Source organism: Aquarana catesbeiana, linkage group LG12, assembly GCF_042186555.1.
Source record: "Aquarana catesbeiana isolate 2022-GZ linkage group LG12, ASM4218655v1, whole genome shotgun sequence".
NCBI lineage: Eukaryota > Metazoa > Chordata > Amphibia > Anura > Ranidae > Aquarana > Aquarana catesbeiana.
This window is the reverse complement of record NC_133335.1, coordinates 234,874,568-234,897,285: the sequence shown is the minus strand read 5'-3', so window position 1 is coordinate 234,897,285 and position 22,718 is coordinate 234,874,568. Positions and strand designations below refer to the sequence as shown.

General features: G+C 44.8%; 1 protein-coding gene across 1 annotated transcript in view; it reads right to left on the bottom strand.

Moving 5' to 3' along the window:
* ABCA5 (ATP binding cassette subfamily A member 5) overlaps positions 1-22,718 on the bottom strand; it is a 130,230-nt gene that overhangs the window by 29,487 nt on the left and 78,025 nt on the right. The window contains exons 13-20 of the mRNA XM_073606910.1: positions 21,749-21,924; positions 19,634-19,753; positions 10,222-10,360; positions 8,293-8,383; positions 6,225-6,364; positions 5,022-5,141; positions 3,166-3,367; positions 1,196-1,365 (exon numbers count right to left, since the gene is read on the bottom strand). Of these exons, the coding sequence (XP_073463011.1) occupies positions 1,196-1,365; positions 3,166-3,367; positions 5,022-5,141; positions 6,225-6,364; positions 8,293-8,383; positions 10,222-10,360; positions 19,634-19,753; positions 21,749-21,924 (1,158 nt within the window). The remainder of the gene's footprint in view (positions 1-1,195; positions 1,366-3,165; positions 3,368-5,021; positions 5,142-6,224; positions 6,365-8,292; positions 8,384-10,221; positions 10,361-19,633; positions 19,754-21,748; positions 21,925-22,718) is intronic.

The following is a 22,718-nucleotide window of genomic DNA, read 5'->3' as shown; positions in this document are numbered from 1 at the left end:
GGTCCACCAAGAGGCACCGGTGGAAGAGGAGGAGAAGGGAGGACATTACTATAGTGGTTCACCAAGAGGCACTGGTGGAAGCGGAGAAGGGAGAAAATTACTATGGTGGTCCACCAAGGGGCACCAGTGGAAGAAGAAAGGAAGGGAGAACCTTACTATGGTGGTTCATCAAAAGTCACCGGTGGAAGAGGAGGAGAAGGGAGATCATTATTACTGTGGTCCACCGAGAGGCCCCAGTGGAAGAGGAGGAGAAGAGAGAACATTATTATTATGGTGGTCCACCAAGAGGCACTGGTGGAAAAGAAGGAAAAGGAGAACATTACTATGGTGGTTCACCAAGAGGTCCCAGTGGAAGAGGAGGAGAAAGGAGATTATTATTATGGTGGTCCACCAAGAGGCACTGGTGAAAGAGATGGAGAAGAAAGAACATTACAATGGTGGTCCATTAAGAGGCACCAGTGGAAGAGGAGGAGAAAAGAGAACGTTATTACGATGGTCCACCAAGAGGCATCAGTGGAAGCGGAAGAGAAAAGAGAATTAATGGTGGTCCACCAAAAGTGTAAGCAGTGGAAAGAAATGAAAAGGTAGAACATTACAATGGTGGTCCACCGATAGACACTGGCGGAAGAGGAGAAGGGAGAACATTCTTAGGGTGGCTCACCAAGAGCCACTGGTGGTGAAGTTTTCACCCATCCTTGGTAACCATGCGGTTTACATTCCTGCAACAGCTTGGCACCACCATCTTCTGCTGTTCAAGCTTTACTATTGGTCACTAAGGCGACAAACCACGCTAAAGGACCAATACTTAGGAAGAAGGTGTGGAACCTTAACCCTCACAGCAAAAGCTAAAAAATAGTCTGCTTGTGCCTTTGGAGCTACTGAATGTTCTGGTGTGTTTTTCCAGGATTAGAGTACAGTGTGGATGTGCATATGAACCGCACTATGTGTAAGGGTCACTATGGGTAAGGGTGACTATGTGTAAGGGTTCCTTGGCATTTTGAACCCACCAAAGTAAGACTTTATTGAAGACTTGGGTTTATTTCCTGCTAAAAGCCCAAAGCTTTTTCTTCCAAATGGTGCATCCAACTAAATAAAGGGGATGTGGGCATGCAGCTTTGACATTACATATAAATTACTAATTGTTGTGCTGTGCCTGGTATTCCCCTTTAAGTAACATCAGGGATCCAAAGGCTACCTGTGGAGCTCTGGATAAGAAGGCTGGTGAGGTCCTTCTGACTCTTCTGTCCCGGACGCAGGAAATACAGATCCGGAGACAGCTTGATGGGAACGGAATGCTTGTGGTTGTACCAGTGAAGAATGTTTACTGCGACCTGGGCAGCCAGGAAAAGGAATAAAGACAGACACCTGGAAGAGAAGGAACAGAAGGATTTAAAGTGTAAAACATAAATTTAGTTTCAGAATGTTTTGGCATCATGCCCCACTTTATGAAATTTTTTAGTAAAATTATTTTTGTGACCTTAGCATCCTGTATATAGCTGCAGATAAGCAAGTTTGGTTTACGGTCATGCGAGTCTGCATTTGGCTGTTTTATGCTAATAAAACATTCATTAATGGTACACTTAGCTGGTGCCCCCTTGTGTCCCTTTTTTACTTCTATCACCAAAGTAGCCTCAGATCCCAGGGAGCTATATAAGGAACAACACAGCCACATTATGTTCAACCGCATTTCATCCTTCTACCCACACATTTCTATTGACTGGTGTTATGGTACTCTCAGAATCCCTGCCAAGACTACAGTTCCCAGTAACAATGCTGGGGATGGGTCTTCTTACCAGAAGGGTATTTAGGCTCCAGCCTTAGAAGTTGTAGGTGCTGTGTCTTCTCACCAGCTACTAAGGAGCTAAAATACTTACCTGCTAGTTACGTGCTTGTTCCTGATCTGGATTGACTTAACTACTCTATTGCCTGCTATGACCCCTGCCTGTAGCAGACTACCCTTTTGCCTGCCAGCTGCCTTGACTTCTACTTGAACCTGGCTGCTCTCTTGCCTGCCATGACCTCTGCCTGGACCTGGCTGCTCTCTTGCCTGCCATGACCTCTGCCTGGGCCTGGCTGCTATCCTGCCTGCCATGACCTTTGCCTTGACCTGGCTGCTCTCTGACCTGTCATGACCTCTGCCTGGGCCTGGCTGCTCTCTTGCCTGCCATGACCTCTGCCTGGGCCCGGCTGCTCTCTGACCTGCCATGACCTCTGCCTGGGCCCGGGTGCTATCTTGCCTGCCATGACCTCTGCCTGGGCCGGCTGCTCTCTGACCTGTCATGACCTCTGCCTGGGCCTGGCTGTTCTCTTGCCTGCCATGACCTCTGCCTGGTCCTAGATGCTCTCTTGCCTGTCATTACCCCTGTCCAGTCCCGATTACTCTCTTCTTCTACTGTCTTTTTCATCTTGAACAGTCTCTGCATCATAGCTATTCTGCACCAGCCATTGTTGGGGTGATCCTGAGGACTGTGACCTCCTGGTGCCAGTTTGAACCAAAGAAAACTGGCACCACTAGGGTTACACCTTCAAGGGCTCTGCTGAAGATCAACTGGCACTCAGACCTTGTGCCCATGGGTGAGCCCACATCATCTGCCAGGGGGCACCATAACAGCTAGGAATGTGATGGGTAGACTCACTGGCCAAAAGAAGGACTCAGGCAACAGCAGGAAGAGTCACAAGGCAAAGGGAGGAAGTCACAAGGCAATCATGCATTTCCTTTATAAGGAACTTGGGGATCTTAGGTTTCTACTCAGACCGATAGCCAGCCAAAGTACTTAGTCCAACCAAAAACATTTCACATAAATGTTGATGCCCGTGGCAATGGGTCATCTAAAGGTGTTTTTATCTACTAGGGATCCCAGTGGTATGAAATCCCCTCTTTAGCTTCTGGCTCGTTTTCCTCTCACTTTGGAATTTTGGGGCATCTAACCCAACTCAGGGTGTTCACACTCCTTTAAATGGATTCTCCCTAGCATTAAATGCAGATGGTAAGTGTGGGGATTCTGAATATGGGATGCAGAGCAAATGCACAACCAAGTGAAGTAAGAAAAAAAAATGAAAAAAACCCCCAACATTTTGGGTGGATTGATCCTTTAACATGGCTAGCCCACCCCATAGGTTTTTTTTTGGGTGTTCCTTATCCTCTCTCAGCAGATAAATACTCACACGTTTCGGACACATTTCCGGTCTCGGTACAAGTTGCGGAAATGTAGCTTGGCTATGGTCCGGGCTTGCTGCTTCCACAGAGCACGGCCACTCACGGTGCAAGGATCGGACTCTGGAAGGGCCAGTAGGCCCTGGTCAATATCCTCGGTGGATTTCCACTTCCTGTCATCGTCTATCTTCTGATGAGTGAAAATATTGCTGTCTGTAATAAAACACAGACATAGAATAATATGATTCAAGGACGTAAAATTCACTCAAAACGCATTATGGTCCTAAAGCCGATTGTGATTGGTAGACATCTTTTACCTTTACTGTACCCCTTGTTCAACGTAATAAATTAACCCCTAACCATAACCATTTATTGGTTGAACTAGGTGGACTTGTGTCTTTTTTCAATAAGACTATATAACTATATATAACCTTTAACCCCTAACCCCTAACTCCTTAAAAAAAAGGAAAAAAATGAATAAATAAAAAATAATTAAAAACGGATGAAAACTCTGAAAAACAAAGCAACAAATGATGAAACTGATGATATTTCTCTCTATTGGCTAATAAAAAAACACCAAAGCTCATAAACGCTTTATAAATGCTGTACAAAAACGCGCATACAAATGGGCCAAAAAAAACGCTAAAAAAATTCAACGTTCAGGTGTGAATGCAGCCTAAGATTTGAGATTTCTGTTCTTGGGCCCATCTACATTAACTCACTTGGCCCCCACGCTATAGATGAAAGACGGCAACTGCGTAGGATTGAAATGCCTGCGGTGCGCGGGCGGCACGCTCTGTGATCGCCAAGTCCTTGGGATTCGGCTGTTCACAGTGCCCACCAGTGCTGCCAATCAGTGCCCTTTATCAGTGTCACATCAGTGCTGCCTATCAGTGCCACCTACCAGTGCTTATCAGTGCCCAGCAGTGCCCACTATCAGTGCCCAGCAGTGCCACCTATCAGTGCCCATCAGTGCCACCTACCAGTGCCCATCAGTACTGTTAATCAGTGCCCACCAGTGCTGCCAATCAGTGCCCTTTATCAGTGTCACATCAGTGCTGCCTATCAGTGCCACCTACCAGTGCTTATCAGTGCCCAGCAGTGCCCACTATCAGTGCCCAGCAGTGCCACCTATCAGTGCCCATCAGTGCCACTCATCGGTGCCCATCAGTGCAACCTCATCAGTGCATCCTGATCAGTGCCCACCAGTGCCGCCTCATCAGTGCCACCTATCAGTGCCCTCTATCAGTGGCCTTCAATGTCCATCAGTGCAGCCTCATCAGTGCCTCCTGATCAGTACCCACCAGTGCAGCCTCATCAGTGCCTCCTGATCAGTACCCACCAGTGCCGCCTCATCAGTGCCACCTATCAATGCAGCCCATCAGTGCGGCCTCATCAGTGCCCATAAGTGAAGGAGAAAAATTACCTGTTTGCCAAATTTTTTTTTCAAAATTCTCGATCTTTTTTTGTTTGTTTAGAAAAAAAAAAAAAACTCCAGTGATATGTGAAAAAAATGATAAAAATGTCATATGGGTACAGTGTTGTATGACCGCACAATTGTGCAACTGCGCTGAAAGCTGAAAATTGGCCTGGGCAGGAAGGGGGTAAAAGTGCCCGGTATTGAAGTGGTTAATTAAAAGATTTGAAAACTACATTAAAAAATCCAACATTTTAAAGGTTCTATGAGATTTTAATTTTTTAATTCTCTCAATCAACATTAACTATTTATAATTCTTACGCTAATATGGATTCCCAGGATATAAAGGATTGGGAATGGAGTTGTGACCATGTCTCTGTCTTTCATAGCATTTCCAGATGAGCAAGACAACGGATCTCGGATCAATCGGTGGGATCAGGAGATCATTACCTGTTTGGTCCACATCAGATTCTGCTTCTAGTCTGAAGAAGACATCCTCCAACGTGGTGACCGACACTCCATAGGTCAGGATTCCCAGGCTGCAATCATTGTCTAAAGCTGAAAACAATCCTAGAAAATGGAAATCAAACAAAATCAAGAATAAAGGCAACTCAACCCGACTGAACATAGCTAAATCCAGAATAGGGACAACTCAGCTGGACCACAATGTAATAAAATCTAGAATAAAGACAACTCAACCGGACAAAACGTAGCAAAATCCAGGATAAAGACAACTCAACCAGACCAGAACTTAGGAAAATCCAGGATAAAGACAACTCAACCAGACCAACGGTAGCAAACTCCAGAGTGCAGACAACCCAACCGGACCATGTTGTAACTAAATCCAGAATAAAGACAACTCGACCAGACCAGAATTTAGGAAAATCCAGGATAAAGACAACTCAACTGGACCACAACGTAACAAAATCCAGAATAAAGACAACTCAACCGGACCGAATGTAGCTAAATCTCAACCAGACCGAATGTAGCTAAATCCAGAACAAGGACAACTCAGCTGGACCACAATGTAACAAAATCCAGAATAAAAACAACTCAACCGGACCAGAATTTAGGAAATCCAGGATAAAGACAACTCAACTGAACCACAAAGTAACAAAATCCAGCATAAAGACAACTCAACCAGACCAAACGTAGCAAAATCCAAGATGAAGACAACACAACCGCACCACAGTTTAGCAAAATCCAGAATAAATATAACTCAACCAGACCAAACGCAGCTAAATCCAGAATAAGGACAATTCAGCTGGACCACAATTTAACAAAATCCAGAATAAAAACAACTCAACCGGACCAAAATTTAGGAAATCCAGGATACAAACAACTCAACTGAACCACAACGTAACAAAATCCAGCATAAAGACAACTCAACCGGACCAAATGTAGCAAAATACAGAATAAAGACAACTCAACTGGACCAGAATTTAGGAAAATTCAGGATAAAGACAACTCAACTGGACCACAACGTAACAAAATCCAGAATAGAGACAATTCAACTGGATCATAAAGTAACAAAATAGAGCCAGTCCAAAGAAAAACTCTGACAGGTGAACAAACCATGTACATGGGGGCCGATGAAGACCCTACTGATAGGTGGGGAGAGCAGAGGGCTGAGTACAGACCATTGCCAATTACCTGGGAAGATGTCTACATCCTTCAATGGTAAGCCGTAGATGAGGGAGTTCTCAGTGGCCAGCATCAGACGCGCCCCGGGAATGTGCTGTGAGACGAGCGCAGATACAGACGCCATGTTACACGAGGATTTTATATCCATGCTGAACGGAAAAAAGACACATTTGTTTGGTCACTGAAAGAGAATATATCACAAAGACCCACCAGACCGACCCCAATGACATCAACCATCACAGTGTATCTAATAGAGAAAATGTTTTTAGTCTTGGATAAAGTGGTAATGGGGGGTTAGAACCTTTGCTGGGTGTTTGAGGTTGGTGTCCCCGCTGGGGGGGGGGGTCATTCCCTCTATTCGTCCTGGTGACCCCTGACAGTGGGACAAAAATTGATGGGAAATCCAAAATCTTTAGTTGTCACCAAAACAGGAGGCGAGGGGAAAGGAGGTTTATTCTGGTGACAACTAAGAAAGGATTTATCTTACTTCGGAGAGATTTCCTCTTATTTCCTGCTTTGTATACAAGACAGGAAGTGAAGGAAAAAGTCCCCCATGGGGCAAAGACAGACAAAAAAATAAATAAACCATGAGAGAAATTTTAAAGAAAAATTCCAGGTATGGATATTTTCAACATAGTTACACTGATCCTGCTTGGATGTAACTATGTATATACCATAGATGGCCAACGCCCCTGGAAGCTAGAAATCACTGAAGTAGACACAACTACAATACTACTACAATAATACTACACAGCTACTACACCACTACTATAAAACTACTACACCACCACTACTACACAGCTACTACACCAATACTACAGCACTACTACAATACTACTACAATACTACTACAGTACTACTACAATACTACTACACCACTACTACAATAATACTACACAGCTACTACACCACTACTACTACACAGCTACTATACCAATACTACAGTACTACAAAAGACTGCTACACCACCACTACTACAATACTGCTACACCACTACTACTACAGTACTACTACAATATTACTACACCACTACTAGAGTACTACTACACCACTACTATAATACTACTACTACTACATTGCTACTACAATACAACTATACCACTACTGCAACACCACTATTACAGTACTACTACAATATTACTACCCTACTACCACTACAATACTACTACAGTACTACTACACTGCCACTCTGATGATCTTCACTAGCGTCCGGGTCCTGTGCCGAGCAGCTGTCCTGCTGCATTGTGAACACAGGAGGTCGGCAGTTGGGCGCCATTCAGAGAACGCTTTGTATTTTCTGAATGAATGCAATGTGAGCTGGAGAGGGGGGTTGGTGACTTTTCCCACTTTACACCTCATCCAATCAGAGAACATTTTGCATTCACTCTGACTGGTGCCCAACAGCCGACCCCCTGTGTTCACAATGCAGCAGGGCAGTCGCACAGCACAGGACATGGAAGACATTGGCGATCACTGGAGAAGCAGTGTAGTAGCAGTGTAGTAGTGGTGTAGATGCGGTGTAGTAGTGGTGTAATTGCAGTGTAGTAGTGGTGTAGTAGCAATGTACTAGCACTGTAGTAGCGGTGTAGTAGTGGTGTAATAGCGGTGTAGTAGTGGTGTACTAGCAGTGTGGTAGTGGTGTAGTAGCGGTGTAGTAGCGGTGTACTAGTGGTGTAGTAGCGGTGTAGTAGTGGTGTAGTAGTGATGTAATAGTGGTGTAGTAGCAGTGTCTATTACAGTGCTTTCCCGCTTCTACAAGAATCCCACAGGTAATCTGGAACAATGTAACTATAAAAATCTCCATACCTGGAATGCTTTTTTTAACCATTACCTACTTCTGTCTAACAATAACTGTCTGTGTTTAAGCAGCGGCCTCTCTGCAGAGGTCATAGCTGGAGCTCTCAAGTCCATAGGGAGCATGAGCATTGGTAATTGTAGAGCAAGGGGTCCTTCTCTGCTGGCAGGGGACAGGCTTTTCTACTCAGGCTGTGGCCACAGAATACACACTGAAGGACTTTGCACACCTTCTGTTCCATGGGATGGGAATCTGTTATCAGCCAATGGCATTGCACTATACCTGAGGCGGTAGCTGACACCCCACTTGCTCTTGAGGAACAGAGAGGATCCAACGCATTTCAGGGTTCCCTGGGAGAGGACGGCTTTTCTGTCTGAAATACAAATTAGAAAGAGGATTATATTTTGTATATTTTGTAATATTAGTTTCATAAAAGGAGAAGTCCCATGGAAGCGAAGGTTCCAGTCATGTGATCAAAAGTGGGCTGAACCATTGTCCTCATATCTACTAGAGACTAAGAAATCCCTCTAAATTGGAGTTCATAACTCCGCCCACCTGCCTGTCTATTTCACAGGTGTTCCTAAGTCCACACACCTGCTGTGGTTATTTCACAGGTGTTCCTAACTCCTCCCAACTGTTCTGATTATCTCACAGGTGTTCCCAACTCCGCCCACCTGCTGTCATTATTTCACAGGTGTTCCTAACTCCGCCCACCTGCTGTGATTATCTCACAGGTGTTCCTAACTCCGCCCACCTGCTGTGATTATTTCCCAGGGGTTCCTAACTCCACCCACCTTGTGTTTAATTATTTCACAGGTGTTCCTAACTTCGCCCACCTGCTGTGATTATTTCAAAGGCGTTCCTAACTCCGCCCATCTGCAGTGATTATCTCAAAGTTGTTCATAACTCCGCCCATCTGCTGTGATTATTTCACAGGTGTTCCTCACTCTGCCCACCTGCTGTGATTATTTCACAGGTGTACCTAAGTCCACCCACCTTGTGTTTAATTATTTCACAGGTGTTCCTAACTCCACCCAACTGCTGTGATTATCTCACAGGTGTTTCTAACTCCTCCCACCTGCTGTGATTATCTCACAGGTGTTTCTAACTCCTCCCACCTGCTGTGATTATCTCACAGGTGTTCCTAACTCCACCCAACTGCTGTGATTATCTCACAGGTGTTCCTAACTCCACCCAACTGCTGTGATTATCTCACAGGTGTTTCTAACTCCTCCCACCTGCTGTGATCTCACAGGTGTTCATAACTCGGTCCACCTGCTGCGATTATCTCACAGGTGTTCCTAACTCCACCTACCTGCTGTGATTATTTCACAGGTGTTCCTAACTCCGCCCACCTGCTGTGATTATTTCACAGAAGTTCCTAACCCCACCTGTCTGCTGCTGTTTGAAGGGGGTTTTGCTCCCCCTATTGTTTCTAGTTCCAACAGCGTAAAACCCCGTGGGCATGATTTATTGAATAAAAGATACGGTATATTACACTCACATGTCGTAGATAAAAAACAAAAACAATACACTGGGCAAACAAGCAACAGCACCTGCACTTCCGAGAATTCACGATGACGTCAGCACATCACTCCGCCCTACGCCCTTCGTCACACGTGACATCGCTACAACATGTGAGTGTAACATATCTTTTATTCAATAAACCATACCCATGGGGTTTTTTTTACGCTATTGGAGCCATGTCTTTTATATTCACATACCATATGAGGGGGATACCGGCCGGAAGCACTGCCTAGGAGAACCCAGGGCAGGGCGGGCGCCCTATCACAGGCTCCTTTTGACATCTCTTCAATTAGGGAGTCGCACACTATTTGGGAAGCGTGCGATTTATACGTTTGGCGGTAGTTATACTATTGGAACGCGTCTTCATCGGTGATGCTGATCACGTGATTTAGCTTGCTTTCCTCACCACTGAAAGAGGACTTTTTACACTTTTTACGGACTTTATAACACTTTTTTACAACAATTTTCTTGTTTCTATGTCATTTTTATATTGAGTTGTTTTTAATTCACTTACAAGCGCGACTCTTGATGTCGTTAACTGTTTAGTGACTGTGTATTGTACCTCCCGGGAAGAGTCGCAAGTTGTCCCCTATGAAACCGTGTTGTGCATTATTTTATTCATCGGCGCAGTTTCTTTTTGCTATACAATCCCACAATGCCGAGCGATCAGCGAAGGTTGCGTACCCGCCAGGATGTCGGCTTCCTCCATGCAGTGTGTGCTGAACACGATGACATTGTTCGCCTTCCTCTTCTTTAACACATTCCAGACGGTGTAGCGGGAGCAGGAATCCATACCCGCCGTGGGCTCATCCAGAAGCAGCACCTGCCAAAGACATCGAGAGGTCACCACCAGACAAAAAAAAGAGGGGGGTCACCGGAAAGCATTGTCCTCGCCATCTGTCTCCTTCAGATAAAAATAGACCAAGCTGCTCCCAATTGACTTTAAAACGTTGCCGTAATATCGCTCAGCCTGGGGAGGGGGGCGACTGGGAGAACCAAGCTCCGCCTACAAGTGGGATAGAACTGTCGAGTGGACTGGTCCTTTAAATATGTGTCTTCATTAGAGCCAAGACATTTACAAATATGGACTTTATTGGCACCAACTCAACCACAGATTGGATTTTGTTACAAATAGTTTTTTTTTTTTTTATTGTACATCAATTAAAAACAATTTTAAATCAATTACATATCATTGGTAATTGCACCTAATAATAGGTGCAATTGCCAATGATATGCAATTGATTTTAAACTGTTTTTATTTGATGTACAATAAAAATATTTTTTTTTTTTTCTTACAAAATCCAGTATGTGGCTGATGTGGTGCCTATAAAGTCCATATTTGTACATTTTATAGCTCTACTACACACGTTTCGGATGTGGCGCATGTTAGCATGAATGGATCTCCACACTGCCACTCAGTGGATCTCCGTTCTAATTACCCAGATTATTTGTAACATGGGCCTTTAACCACTTGACCTACGAAAGATTTACCCCCCCATCATCACTGCGTTACTTTAACAATTGCGCGGTTTGTGCAACGCTGTACCCCCCCAAAACAAAAATGTATGTCCTTTTTCCCCCCACAAATAGAGCTTTCTTTTGGTGGTATTTGATCACCTCTGACGTTTTTTATTTTTTGCACTATAAACAAAAAAAAAAAAACAATATTTTTTTACTTTCTGCTATAAAACATATCCAATAAAGAAATTTAAAAAAAATGAAAAAAAAAAAAAAAAGACCGAAAATTAAAAAAAAACAAACAAAAAAAAACAATATTTTTTACTTTCTGCTATAAAACATATCCAATAAAAAAAAAAAAAAAATCGCATTTGTTCATCAGTTTAGCCCAATATGTATTGTGCTACATGTCTTTGGTTAAAAAAAAAAAAAAAAAACACAAAAAGCGTATATTGATTGGTTGGCGCAAAAATTAAGGCGTCTACAAACTATGGGATATTTTTTTTCCTTATTTCTTTTTTTCTAGTAATGATGGCGATCAGCGACTTATAGCGGGACTGCCATATTGCGGCGGACAGACGGACACTAACTGACACTTCTTGGGGAGACTTATACATTGATCAGTGCTAAAAATATGCACTGTCACTGTACTAATGACACTGGCTGGGAAGGGGTTACCATCAGGGGCGATCAAAGGGTTAACTGTGCCTAGCCAGGGTTTATGTGCACTGTGGGAGGAGCTTTTACTAGGGGAAGGCATGGAACCTAGTCCCTGCTTTGCAGAGACACAGGATTCATGTCTTCCCTACTGTCAGACCACCGTTCTGCCTGTGTGCTGGATAATCGACGGGTGCTGGCGGACATTGAGTGCGTGGTACCCACAGATCAGCTCCCACTGTGTATAATCACAGCGGGAGCGGGCCACCAGCGGCACGCTTCTCTCCTACCCGGAAGAGTGAGATCACATACTAGGTAGTGGTACATGATCCGGTGCAGCAATGCCACCCTGCTGCCGTATATGTAAGTTATACGGTCGGCAAATGGTTAAATAAATTTATAGATGACTTTCACATTTTCCAAGCTGTATATGTTTACTGTAATTAAAGGGTAACTCCACATTTGTGGGGGAAAAAAGAACAAGTAAAAAAAATATATATATAGAGTATACAATTTGCGCTACACGTCATATTGTAATTGAATGTTATTAAAAATTCCCTTTCTTTTTCAATCTGCAGCTCTGTAATTTTCTGCAAAATGCAATATGGCCACCTGGAGGTGCTCTGCACACAGATGGTATACAGAACGTCCCCAGGAACATCCTTTCCTGCTTGTGTGATTGGCTCACTGATTTTCCCAGAAGTCTGCACTAAGATACAAGTCAAATTTTAGGCATCTCCTGCAACAAAAACATCATTTTTAGTGAGATACTTCCAATAGGAAATCACGTCTAAAGGGATGCAGACCCCGTCACATTCCTCATTTAGAGCCCTGCAAGTACAGCGGCTGATTTATAATTATGAAATTACTCCCTTTAAATTCACTTTCCACATGGACACAGAGAAACACAGTGATTTCTTAAGAGCAACAAAAGGTAGAAATCTGCTACAAAGTTTGTTACATTCCATGCAATGTACAGAGATCACCCAGAGGGGGAGGGTTTTTTTTCTCAACAAAAGTGGATTTACTCTTAAAAGTTGATCCCAGACTAGATTACATTTAGAGGCACAAGAGCCATGTATCGGTTGTCACTTTTCTCCATAAAAAAAACTTTCACCCCCCCTCAGTCCACCTGCTACATATACTGAGGCCTTATATATACAGTATCTCACAAAAGTAAGTACACCCCTCACATTTTTGTAAATCTTTTCTTCTATCTTTTCATGTGACAACACAGAAGAAATGACACTTGTCTACAATGTAAAGTAGTGAGTGTACAGCTTGTATAACAGTGTAAATTTGCTGTCCCCTCAAAATAACTCAACACATAGCCATTAATGTCTAAACCGCTGGCAACAAAAGTCAGTACACCCCTAAGTGAAAATGTCCAAATTGGGCCCAATTAGCCATTTTCCCTCCCCGATGTCATGTGACTCGTTAGTGTTACAAGGTCTCAGGTGTGAATGTGGAGCAATTGTGTTAAATTTGGTGTTATCGCTCTCACTCTCTCATACTGGTCACTGGAAGTTCAGCATGGCACCTCATGGCAAAGAACTCTCTGAGGATCTGAAATAAAAGAATTGTTGCTCTACATAAAGATGGCCTAGGCTATAAGAAGATTACCAAGACCCTGAAACCCTGAAACTGATCTGCAGCACGGTGGGTCCAAGATCATACAGTGGTATAACAGGACAGGTTCCACTCAGAACAGGCCTCGCCATGGTCCACCAAAGAAGTTGAGGTCACGTGCTCAGCGTCATATCCAGAGGTTGTCTTTGGGAAATAGACGTATGAGTGCTGCCAGCATTGCTGCAGAGGTTGAAGGGGTGGGGGGTCAGCCTGTCAGTCCTCAGACCATACGCCGCACACTGCATCAAACTGGTCTGCATGGCTGTCATCCCAGAAGGAAGCCTCTTCTAAAGATGATGCACAAGAAAGCCCGCAAACAGTTTGAAGACAAGAAGACTAAGGACATGGATTACTGGAACCATGTCCTGTGGTCTGATGAGACCAAGATAAATATATTTGGTTCAGATGGTGTCAGGTGCGTGTGGGGGCAACCAGGTGAGGAGTAGAGCCCTCCGGTTCGGTTCACACCAGAGCTTGTGAACTGGCAAAAAATTTGTACGAACACTCGAACACCGTTAAAGTCTATGGACCACGAACATGAAAAATCAAAAGTGCTCATTTTAAAGGCTTATATGCAAGTTTGTGTGATATCTTCAGACAACCTCCATGAACGGAGTGCTCCCACCACCTCATGCAATACTCGTTCAACTCCTTTAAACGACCCTGTAAGGGGTCAAACATGCCTTGCACCCTGTGCAAACATTCCCTTCCAGGGATCGTCAGAGAATCTTGGTGGCTCAAAGGATGAAAGTAATCAAAAGCAGGTAGGTACTCCTTCCACTGTGCTGCTTCAAACTTTAGATCCACAATGACTACCGGTAAGTTCAGCAGCACATGAAAAAAAATGAGAGAAAGTGCCTCCTATAGTGCAGTATCCGAGGGGTTAAAAATGAAACCACTCCACCCAAGCTAGCATTGAACTCACATTTAATGAAATTTTAAAAGCATTAAAAATGACATAACAGTCTCACTCAGTAGTAGTAGTCCACGGCCAGGCTCCACCTCTACTAGTTTCACCACCTCCCACGTGGCTTCATCTGGAGGAATGAGCCCTGTGGCTTTCCTGTGTTTATAACAGTACCACAGCAAAATGACATTTATAAAGAAAAAAAAGTAATTTAAAACTGATTGCACCTGTAATGAATTGTCGGGTCTCGGCAATATAGATAAAAATCATTGAAAAAAACAGCATGGGTCCCCCCCCCTCGTCTATTACCAGGCCCTTTGGGTCTGGTATGGATATTAAGGGGAACCCCGCACCCAAATTAAAAAAAAAATTGCGTGGGGGTCCCCAAAATCCACACCAGGCCCTTCAGGTCTGGTATAGATTTTAAGGGGATCCCCGAGCCAAAATGTAAAAAAAATGGTGTAGGACCCCCTCCCCAAAATCCATATCAGACCCTTATCCGAGCACACAACCTGGCAGGTCGCAGGAGAAGGGGGGGGGGAGAGCGCCCCCCCCCCCTGAACCGTACCAGGCCACATGCCCTCAACATAAGGAGGGTGCTTTTCCTGCAGCCTGCCAGGTTGAATGCTCGGATAAGGGTCTGGTATGGATTTTGGGGGGACCCCACGCCATTTTTTTTTGAGCGCAGGGTTCCCCACTGAAGGGCCTGGTATGGATTTTGGGGGGACCCCCACGCAATTTAAAAAAAAAATTTGGGTGTGGGGTTCCTCTTAATATCCATACCAGACCCAAAAGGCCTGGTAATGGACTGGGGGGGGGAACCCATGCCTTTTTTTTCAATGATTTTTATCTATATTGCTGGGACCTGACAATACATTACAGACGCGAGCAGTTTTAAATGACTTTTTTTCCTTTAGAAATGTCATTTTGCTGTGGTATTGTTCTAAACATGGGGAAAATTCGCCATTTTACAGGCATACTATAGACATCCCCCAGGCACGATATTTAAAGGAACGTTTCTTTTTCCATTGTTTCACTTTAAGCATTATTAAAATCACTGCTCCCGAAAAAAACTGCAGTTTTTAAAACTTTTTTTTGCATTGATACATGTCCCCTGGGGCAGGACCCGGGTCCCCTAACCCTTTTTATGGCAATAACTTGCATATAAGCCTTTAAAATGAGCACCTTTGGTTTTTCATGTTCGTGTCCCATAGACTTTAACGGCGTTTTGTGGCTTTCAAATTTGCCGCGAACGCCGCATATTGTTCGATGTTCAGAGAACGGGCAAACACCCGATGTTTGAGTCGAACTAACGTTCGACTCGAACATCGGGCTCATCCCTAGTGAGGAGTACAAAGACAAGTGTGTCTTGCCTACAGTCAAGCATGGTGGTGGGAGTGTCATGGTCTTGGGCTGTATGAGTGCTGCCGGCACTGGGGAGCTACAGATCATTGAGGGAACCATGAATGCCAACATGTACTGTGACATACTGAAGCAGAGCATGATCCCCTCCCTTCGGAGACTGGGCCCAGGGCAGTATTCCAACACGATAACGACCCCAAACACACCTCCAAGGTGACCACCGCCTTGCTAAAGAAGCTGAGGGTAAAAGTGATGGACTGGCCAAGCATGTCCCCAGACCTAAACCCTATTGAGCATCTGTGGGACATCCTCAAACGGAAGGTGGAGGAGCGCAAGGTCTCCAACATCCACCAGCTCTGTGATGTTGTCATGGAGGAGTGGAAGAGGACTCATATGGCAACCTGTGAAGCTCTGGTGACCTCCATGCCCAAGAGGGTTAAGGCAGTGCTGGAAAATAATGGTGGCCACACAAAATATTGACACTTTGGGCCCAATTTGGACATTTTCACTTAGGGGTGTACTCACTTTTGTTACCAGCGGTTTAGACATTAATGGCTGTGTGTTGAGTTATTTTGAGGGGACAGCAAATTTACACTGTTATACAAGCTGTACACTCACTACTTTACATTGTAGCAAAGTGTCATTTCTTCAGTGTTGTCACATAAAAAGACAGAAGAAAATATTTACAAAAATGTGAGGGGTGTACTTTTTTTTTTTGTGAGATACTGTACTAGCGAAGCCCCAGCTGCCTACTTCCTCAACATTTTCCCTTCTTCATGTGAGTATAATGCTTTTTATTTTAATATGATGATAATATGATAATGTGGAGTGATAATACTCCATAAACTCCTCACTGAGCTCTCTCTTCTTTTATTCAATTTATGAACTTGGTAAATCTTACCTAAGGCTGTAATGATTGGATTTAGAGCTACTGCAAGGCAGATGTGCAGATTAACCACTAGAGGCGCTGTCCTCAACCATTATAATGCAGAGGAACCCTTTCAAGTCATTTTGTAACCCTTGCAATAAATACTGGATCTATAAAATTCTATGTATTGCTGCCAGTAAGCAGATCAAATATTTGAATTTCTCCGCTGCAAGTCTGTGACGGGGCTCTCTTCCTGGAGATCCAGAAGGGTCACAATGGGGCAACAATAAACAATCGACATTAATGAGAAGCCTGATCTTGCCAGTATTCAGGGCGGTCGGGAAGCAGACACGATCTGCTGCAACAATAGAGCATTGAGAAGGGTTAAATATTAATGAGGAGCAGGTGATACCCGGCGTGCGGCGCAGGAAAAGACGAGCACAGGCAGCTTGTATGAAACATTGGACCTCATTCATCACTGTCAGGATATAGAAGGACAATGAATATTTCAACAAAAGCTGAACCCAGGCAACAATGAATACAGCTCTATAATCCTTATTACAGCATTAACCGCTTCAGCCCCGGAAGATTTACCCCCCTTCCTGACCAGGCCATTTTTTGCGATACGGCACTGTCTTGCTTTAACTGACAATTGCGCGGTCATGCGACGTTGTACCCAAATAAAATCGATGTCCTTTTTTTTCCCCCACAAATAGAGCTTTCTTTTGGTGGCACCTCTGCGTTTTTTTTTGTTATTTTTTGCGCTATAAACAAAAAAAACAGAAAAAAAAACAATATTTTTTACTTTCTGCTATAAAACATCCAATTAAAAAAATGTAAAAAAAAAAAAATCAAATTTCTTCATCAGTTTAGGCCGATATGTATTCTGCTACATATTTTTGGTAAAAAAAAAAAATCCCAATAAGCGTATATTGATTTGTTTGAGCAAAAGTTATAGCGTCTACAAACCACGGGATATTTTCTTAATGGTAACTCAGCTCATTAATACCCAAAGAAGCGGATCATCTCCCAGCTTGGCTCAAGATTCCATGAGTTCAGGACGTGTAAATAATAAGTATTCTCCGTATACAAATTTATTCAAAGCCCCCAAACAGACAAGTTGCACTTACAAGACAAAAACTTTTAAAATCACATAAAATCACATTTATAATTGTACACACAGCGCTACATTTATTTATTTACAAACCACGGGATATATTTATGGAATTTTTGTTTATTTGTTCATTTGTTACTAATAACGGTGGCGATCAGAGATTTTTAGCAAGACTGCAACATTGCAGCGGACAATCCGGACCCCTAACTGACACTTTTTGGGGACCAGTGACACCAATATAGTGATCGGAGCTAAATAATATGCACTGTCACTGTACTAATGACACTGGCAGGGAAGGGGTTAACATCAGGGGAGATCAAAGGATTAAATGTGCTCCTAGGGGGTGCTTTCTAACTGTGGGGGGGGGGGAGATGCTGTAACTGGAGGAAGACAGAGATCAGTGTTTCTGCTTAGCACAAACACAAGATCTCCACCTTCCTCTTTTACAGACCGCCATTCTGCCTCCCCAGGAGCCTGCATTCACTATATCTGATCTCCCCAGGAGCCTGCATTCACTATATCTGGTCTCCCCAGGAGCCTGCATTCACTATATCTGCTCTCCCCAGGACCCTGCATTTACTACATTTGGTCTCCTCAGGACTCTGCATTCACTATATCTGATTGGCTCCCGCTGTGCCCAAATACAGTGGGAGTGGGCCGTGGGCAGCGCCCCAGACCCTGTGCACGAAATCACATACCTGTACGTGATTTCACGCAGCAGGGCCGCCCTGCTGCAGTATATCTGCGTGGGGCGGTCCTTAAGTGGTTAAAGTGTTACTAAACTCAGGAGCCTGCATTCACTATATCTGGTCTCCCCAGGTGCCTGTATTCACTATATCTGGTCTCCCCAGGAGCCTGCAGTCACTATATCTGGTCTCCCCAGGAGCCTGCAGTCACCATATCTGCTCTACACAGGAGCCTGCATTCACTATATCTGCTCTCCCCAGGAGCCTGCATTCACTATATCTGATCTCCCCAGGAGCCTGCATTCACTATATCTGCTCTCCCCAGGAGCCTGCATTCACTATATCTGATCTCCCCAGGAGCCTGCATTCACTATATCTGCTCTCCCCAGGAGCCTGCAATCACTATATCTGATCTCCCCAGGAGCCTGCAATCACTATATCTGATCTCCCCAGGAGCCTGCATTCACTATATCTGCTCTCCCCAGGAGCCTGCAATCACTATATCTGATCTCCCCAGGAGCCTGCAATCACTATATCTGATCTCCCCAGGAGCCTGCATTCACTATATCTGCTCTCCCCAGGAGCCTGCATTCACTATATCTGCTCTCCCCAGGAGCCTGCAATCACTATATCTGATCTCCCCAGGAGCCTGCATTCACTATATCTGATCTCCCCAGGAGCCTGCATTCACTATATCTGATCTCCCCAGGAGCCTGCATTCACTATATCTGGTCTCCCCAGGAGCCTGCAGTCACTATATCTGATCTCCCCAGGAGCCTGCATTCACTATATCTGATCTCCCCAGGAGCCTGCATTCACTATATCTGATCTCCCCAGGAGCCTGCATTCACTATATCTGGTCTCCCCAGGAGCCTGCATTCACTATATCTGCTCTCCCCAGGAGCCTGCATTCACTATATCTGCTCTCCCCAGGAGCCTGCATTCACTATATCTGATCTCCCCAGGAGCCTGCATTCACTATATCTGCTCTCCCCAGGAGCCTGCATTCACTATATCTGATCTCCCCAGGAGCCTGCATTCACTATATCTGCTCTCCCCAGGAGCCTGCATTCCCTTTATGTGGTCTCCCCAGGAGCCTGCATTCACTATATCTGCTCTCCCCAGGAGCCTGCAGTCACTATATCTGATCTCCCCAGGAGCCTGCATTCACTATATCTGCTCTCCCCAGGAGCCTGCATTCACTATATCTGCTCTCCCCAGGAGCCTGCATTCACTATATCTGCTCTCCCCAGGAGCCTGCAGTCACTATATCTGCTCTCCCCAGGAGCCTGCATTCACTATATCTGATCTCCACAGGAGCCTGCATTCACTATATCTGATCTCCCCAGGAGCCTGCAATCCCTTTATGTGGTCTCCCCAGGAGCCTGCATTCACAAGCTGTTAATAGGACTTACCTTGGGATTTCCCAGAACCGCAATCGCCACGGCGAGCTTCCTCTGCTGCCCCACGTTCAGACGCTTCACCTGGTTGTGCTTCACGGCTTCCATATCCAGATCATGCAAGATCCTATTTATCTGTAACACACCATCACAGCAAATTATATTAAAGAGGAACTGCAGTCTGCTCACATAATTTGTAATAAAAACATCTTTGCCATTCTAAAGCTTCCCTCCAACTACTTTGCATATTATTTTATATATACTGTGATTCTGTATTTGCCAAATATGCTGCAGAAATCTCCCTCTACTGAGTATGGCTGCATTCATTTTAACTGTGGGCAGCTGAAGCTGCTGCCCGTTCACTTCCTGGATTTACACAGACACACAGAGGCACACCTCCACCTCTGCAGCTCTCATTGACCCTCTTATGACTCATCCCTCCTCCCTTCCTGGCAAACTCACAAGAGTGAGAGAGAGAGAGCTGTGAATGATGTCATAAGCCTAGGCTAATGACCAGACAGGAAACAGGAAGTGGGCTGTATAAGGGATTTACCGGCAGAAAAAAAATGTTTTACTATCCAAAGATAAAACAACAACAAGGGCAGAAGATTTAATAGATGGAAAGATGAAAAAATGACTAAAGTTCCACTTTAAGTGTTAGCTGGAGCCTGGCTTCAGTGTGTTAGTGTATTTAAATCTGCTAGTCCATCTAACACTCCCCCCCCAGACTGAAAATGCTGCTGTCGGTTGTGCCCCCTGTGCTCCTTCATCCAGAGTGTGGGGGGGGGGGGCGTTCTAATACAGGATGTGTTAAAAAACAAATGCAGCCACCACATCTAACAATTGGTAAGCTGAAATATATGATATTTTTGGTTTAATACTGCTTTAGATGTAAAATTTCGCAAACGTGGTGCTTGCGATTCATTAATTTGTCAGAAGATGAAAGTAAACTGCAGAGACTTCCGATTCCAGCACTTCTATTGGATGATGTGGTGGGAAGGGGGAAGGATGTATGGGCCAGAATATATTTCTAATGGCAGAAGGTACAGAAGAAGGCTTTGGACGACACCTTCTGGACTGGAGATCCCAGCAAGGGATGATTGTTACATTGTAGCTCTTCAGCCGGCAGGGGCATTGCTAGGTCTACAAAAGATCTGGGGCTAGAGCTCATAGCAGAGTAGTAAAGAAAGTCATACACTTGGGTGGGCATACACATGTATATACAGTAATATACGTGGGTGTGTGTATATATACCCAGAGAGCCCCCCCTTACATCAGGGTCCCCAGAGAGCCCCCCCTTACATCAGGGTCTCCAGAGAGCCCCCCTTACATTAGGGTCCCCAGAGAGCCTCCCCCTTAAAATGAGGGTCCCAGAGAGCCTCCCCTTGCATCAGGGTCCCCAGAGAGCCCCCCACTTACATCAGGGTCCCCAGATAGCCCCCCCTTGGGGACCCCTGCAGAGACTCGGGGCTATGGGCCCCAGATTCGGGGCTATAGCCCCAAAAGCCACCCCCTAGCAATGCCACTGTCAGCCGGCATCAACTTTAAAGAAGAACTCCGCCCATCTGAAGAGATGATATAACATCAACACTGTGTGATTCCAGAACAACACCCCCTCTGTGTATGAAGACAATGTTCATGCAGAGACAGGACAGGGGGGGGGGTCAGGAGGGGAGGCTGCCCCGGGCGCAGTGAAGCAAAGGGGCAAAAAACGGATGCAGGGTGGTACACCCATTCTACTGCATGTATTAACAGTGGGGGAAGGGGGCGCAATTCTGGATCCTTGCCCTGGACTCTGGATGATCCTGTCCTGTACTGTGTTAATTTGCCCCCACCCCATGTTACTAAGAGGCATACACAAAAGAAAGAAGTAAAATATAAAAAATTGTAATCATTTGGCCATTCATCAACGAATCATTGCCGTCAATGACAGAAAAGCGCCAATTACTGCTAATCATCTAAATCCAAGCGGTGATAGACGCAGATTCATTCTGGGGGTCTGGTTGGGCGTTGGCTTGTCTCCTCCCCCCAGCTTCGTAAACTTAGATAAAAATTGTGAAAAGAATTAATTTGGAGATCAAATCAAAAAAGCCCGGAGATAAGATCAACAGTGACAATATGGTGCCTCACCTCCAGCTCCTTGCAGGTCTTGCTGATCCCCTTCAGTGAGGCGAAGACGGACAGGTTCTCCTCTACAGTCAGGTCCTCGAAGTGAATGTCACTTTGCTGGCAGACTCCAATCATCTTCCTGATGTCCAGAATCTCATCGATGTCGGTCACTCGGTGTCCAAAGATAGTGGCCACCCCTAAATTCAGAGGAACAGTCAGAGATAACTAGATGTTCATAAATAATAAGTATAATAATAAGGCCCCCCAAGACCTCCCTGGACATTCTCCGAATTTCATTAAAGCCTCCAGGAGGACCAAAGGCAGGGGTCATTCTGTTATACACGTAGCGCCAATCTAGAAGGCAGCACCCTGGCTCCATTCCCTTTCCTGCCAACCTTTGTAACCCAACTGGATGGACAGACTTACTGACCAATAGCTAAGAAAAGGAGAGGAGGGCCAAAGACAGAGATAATTCTGATGTACAATAATTGCCACCCTGGAAGTCAGCGTTTTGGCTCCATTCCCTTTCCTGCCATCCCTTGTAACCCAACCGGATGGATGAAGTCTCTGACTAATATCAATGAACAGGAGAGAATGACCAAAGACACCTGGCTGTGTGGTCTGGCAGGTGTATGTGAATCTCTAGGTTGGCTGATCAGAATTAAAAATCCTTTGACAGACACAACGTTTCCACACATGTACTACAGCTGTCAAGCCATTAAAGAGAAACTGCAAACTGATCACATAATTTGTATTAAAAACCTCTTTGCCATTCTGAAGCTTCCCTCCAACCGCTTTGCATATTATTTTATATATACTGTGATTCTGTATTTGCCAAATATGCTGCAGAAATCTCCCTCCACTGAGTCTGGCTGCAACCATTTTAACTGTGGGCAGCTGAATCTGCTGCCTGTTCTCTTCCTGGATTTACACAGAGGCACACCTCCAGCTCTGCAGCTCTGATTGGCCCTCCTATGACTCATCCTCCCTC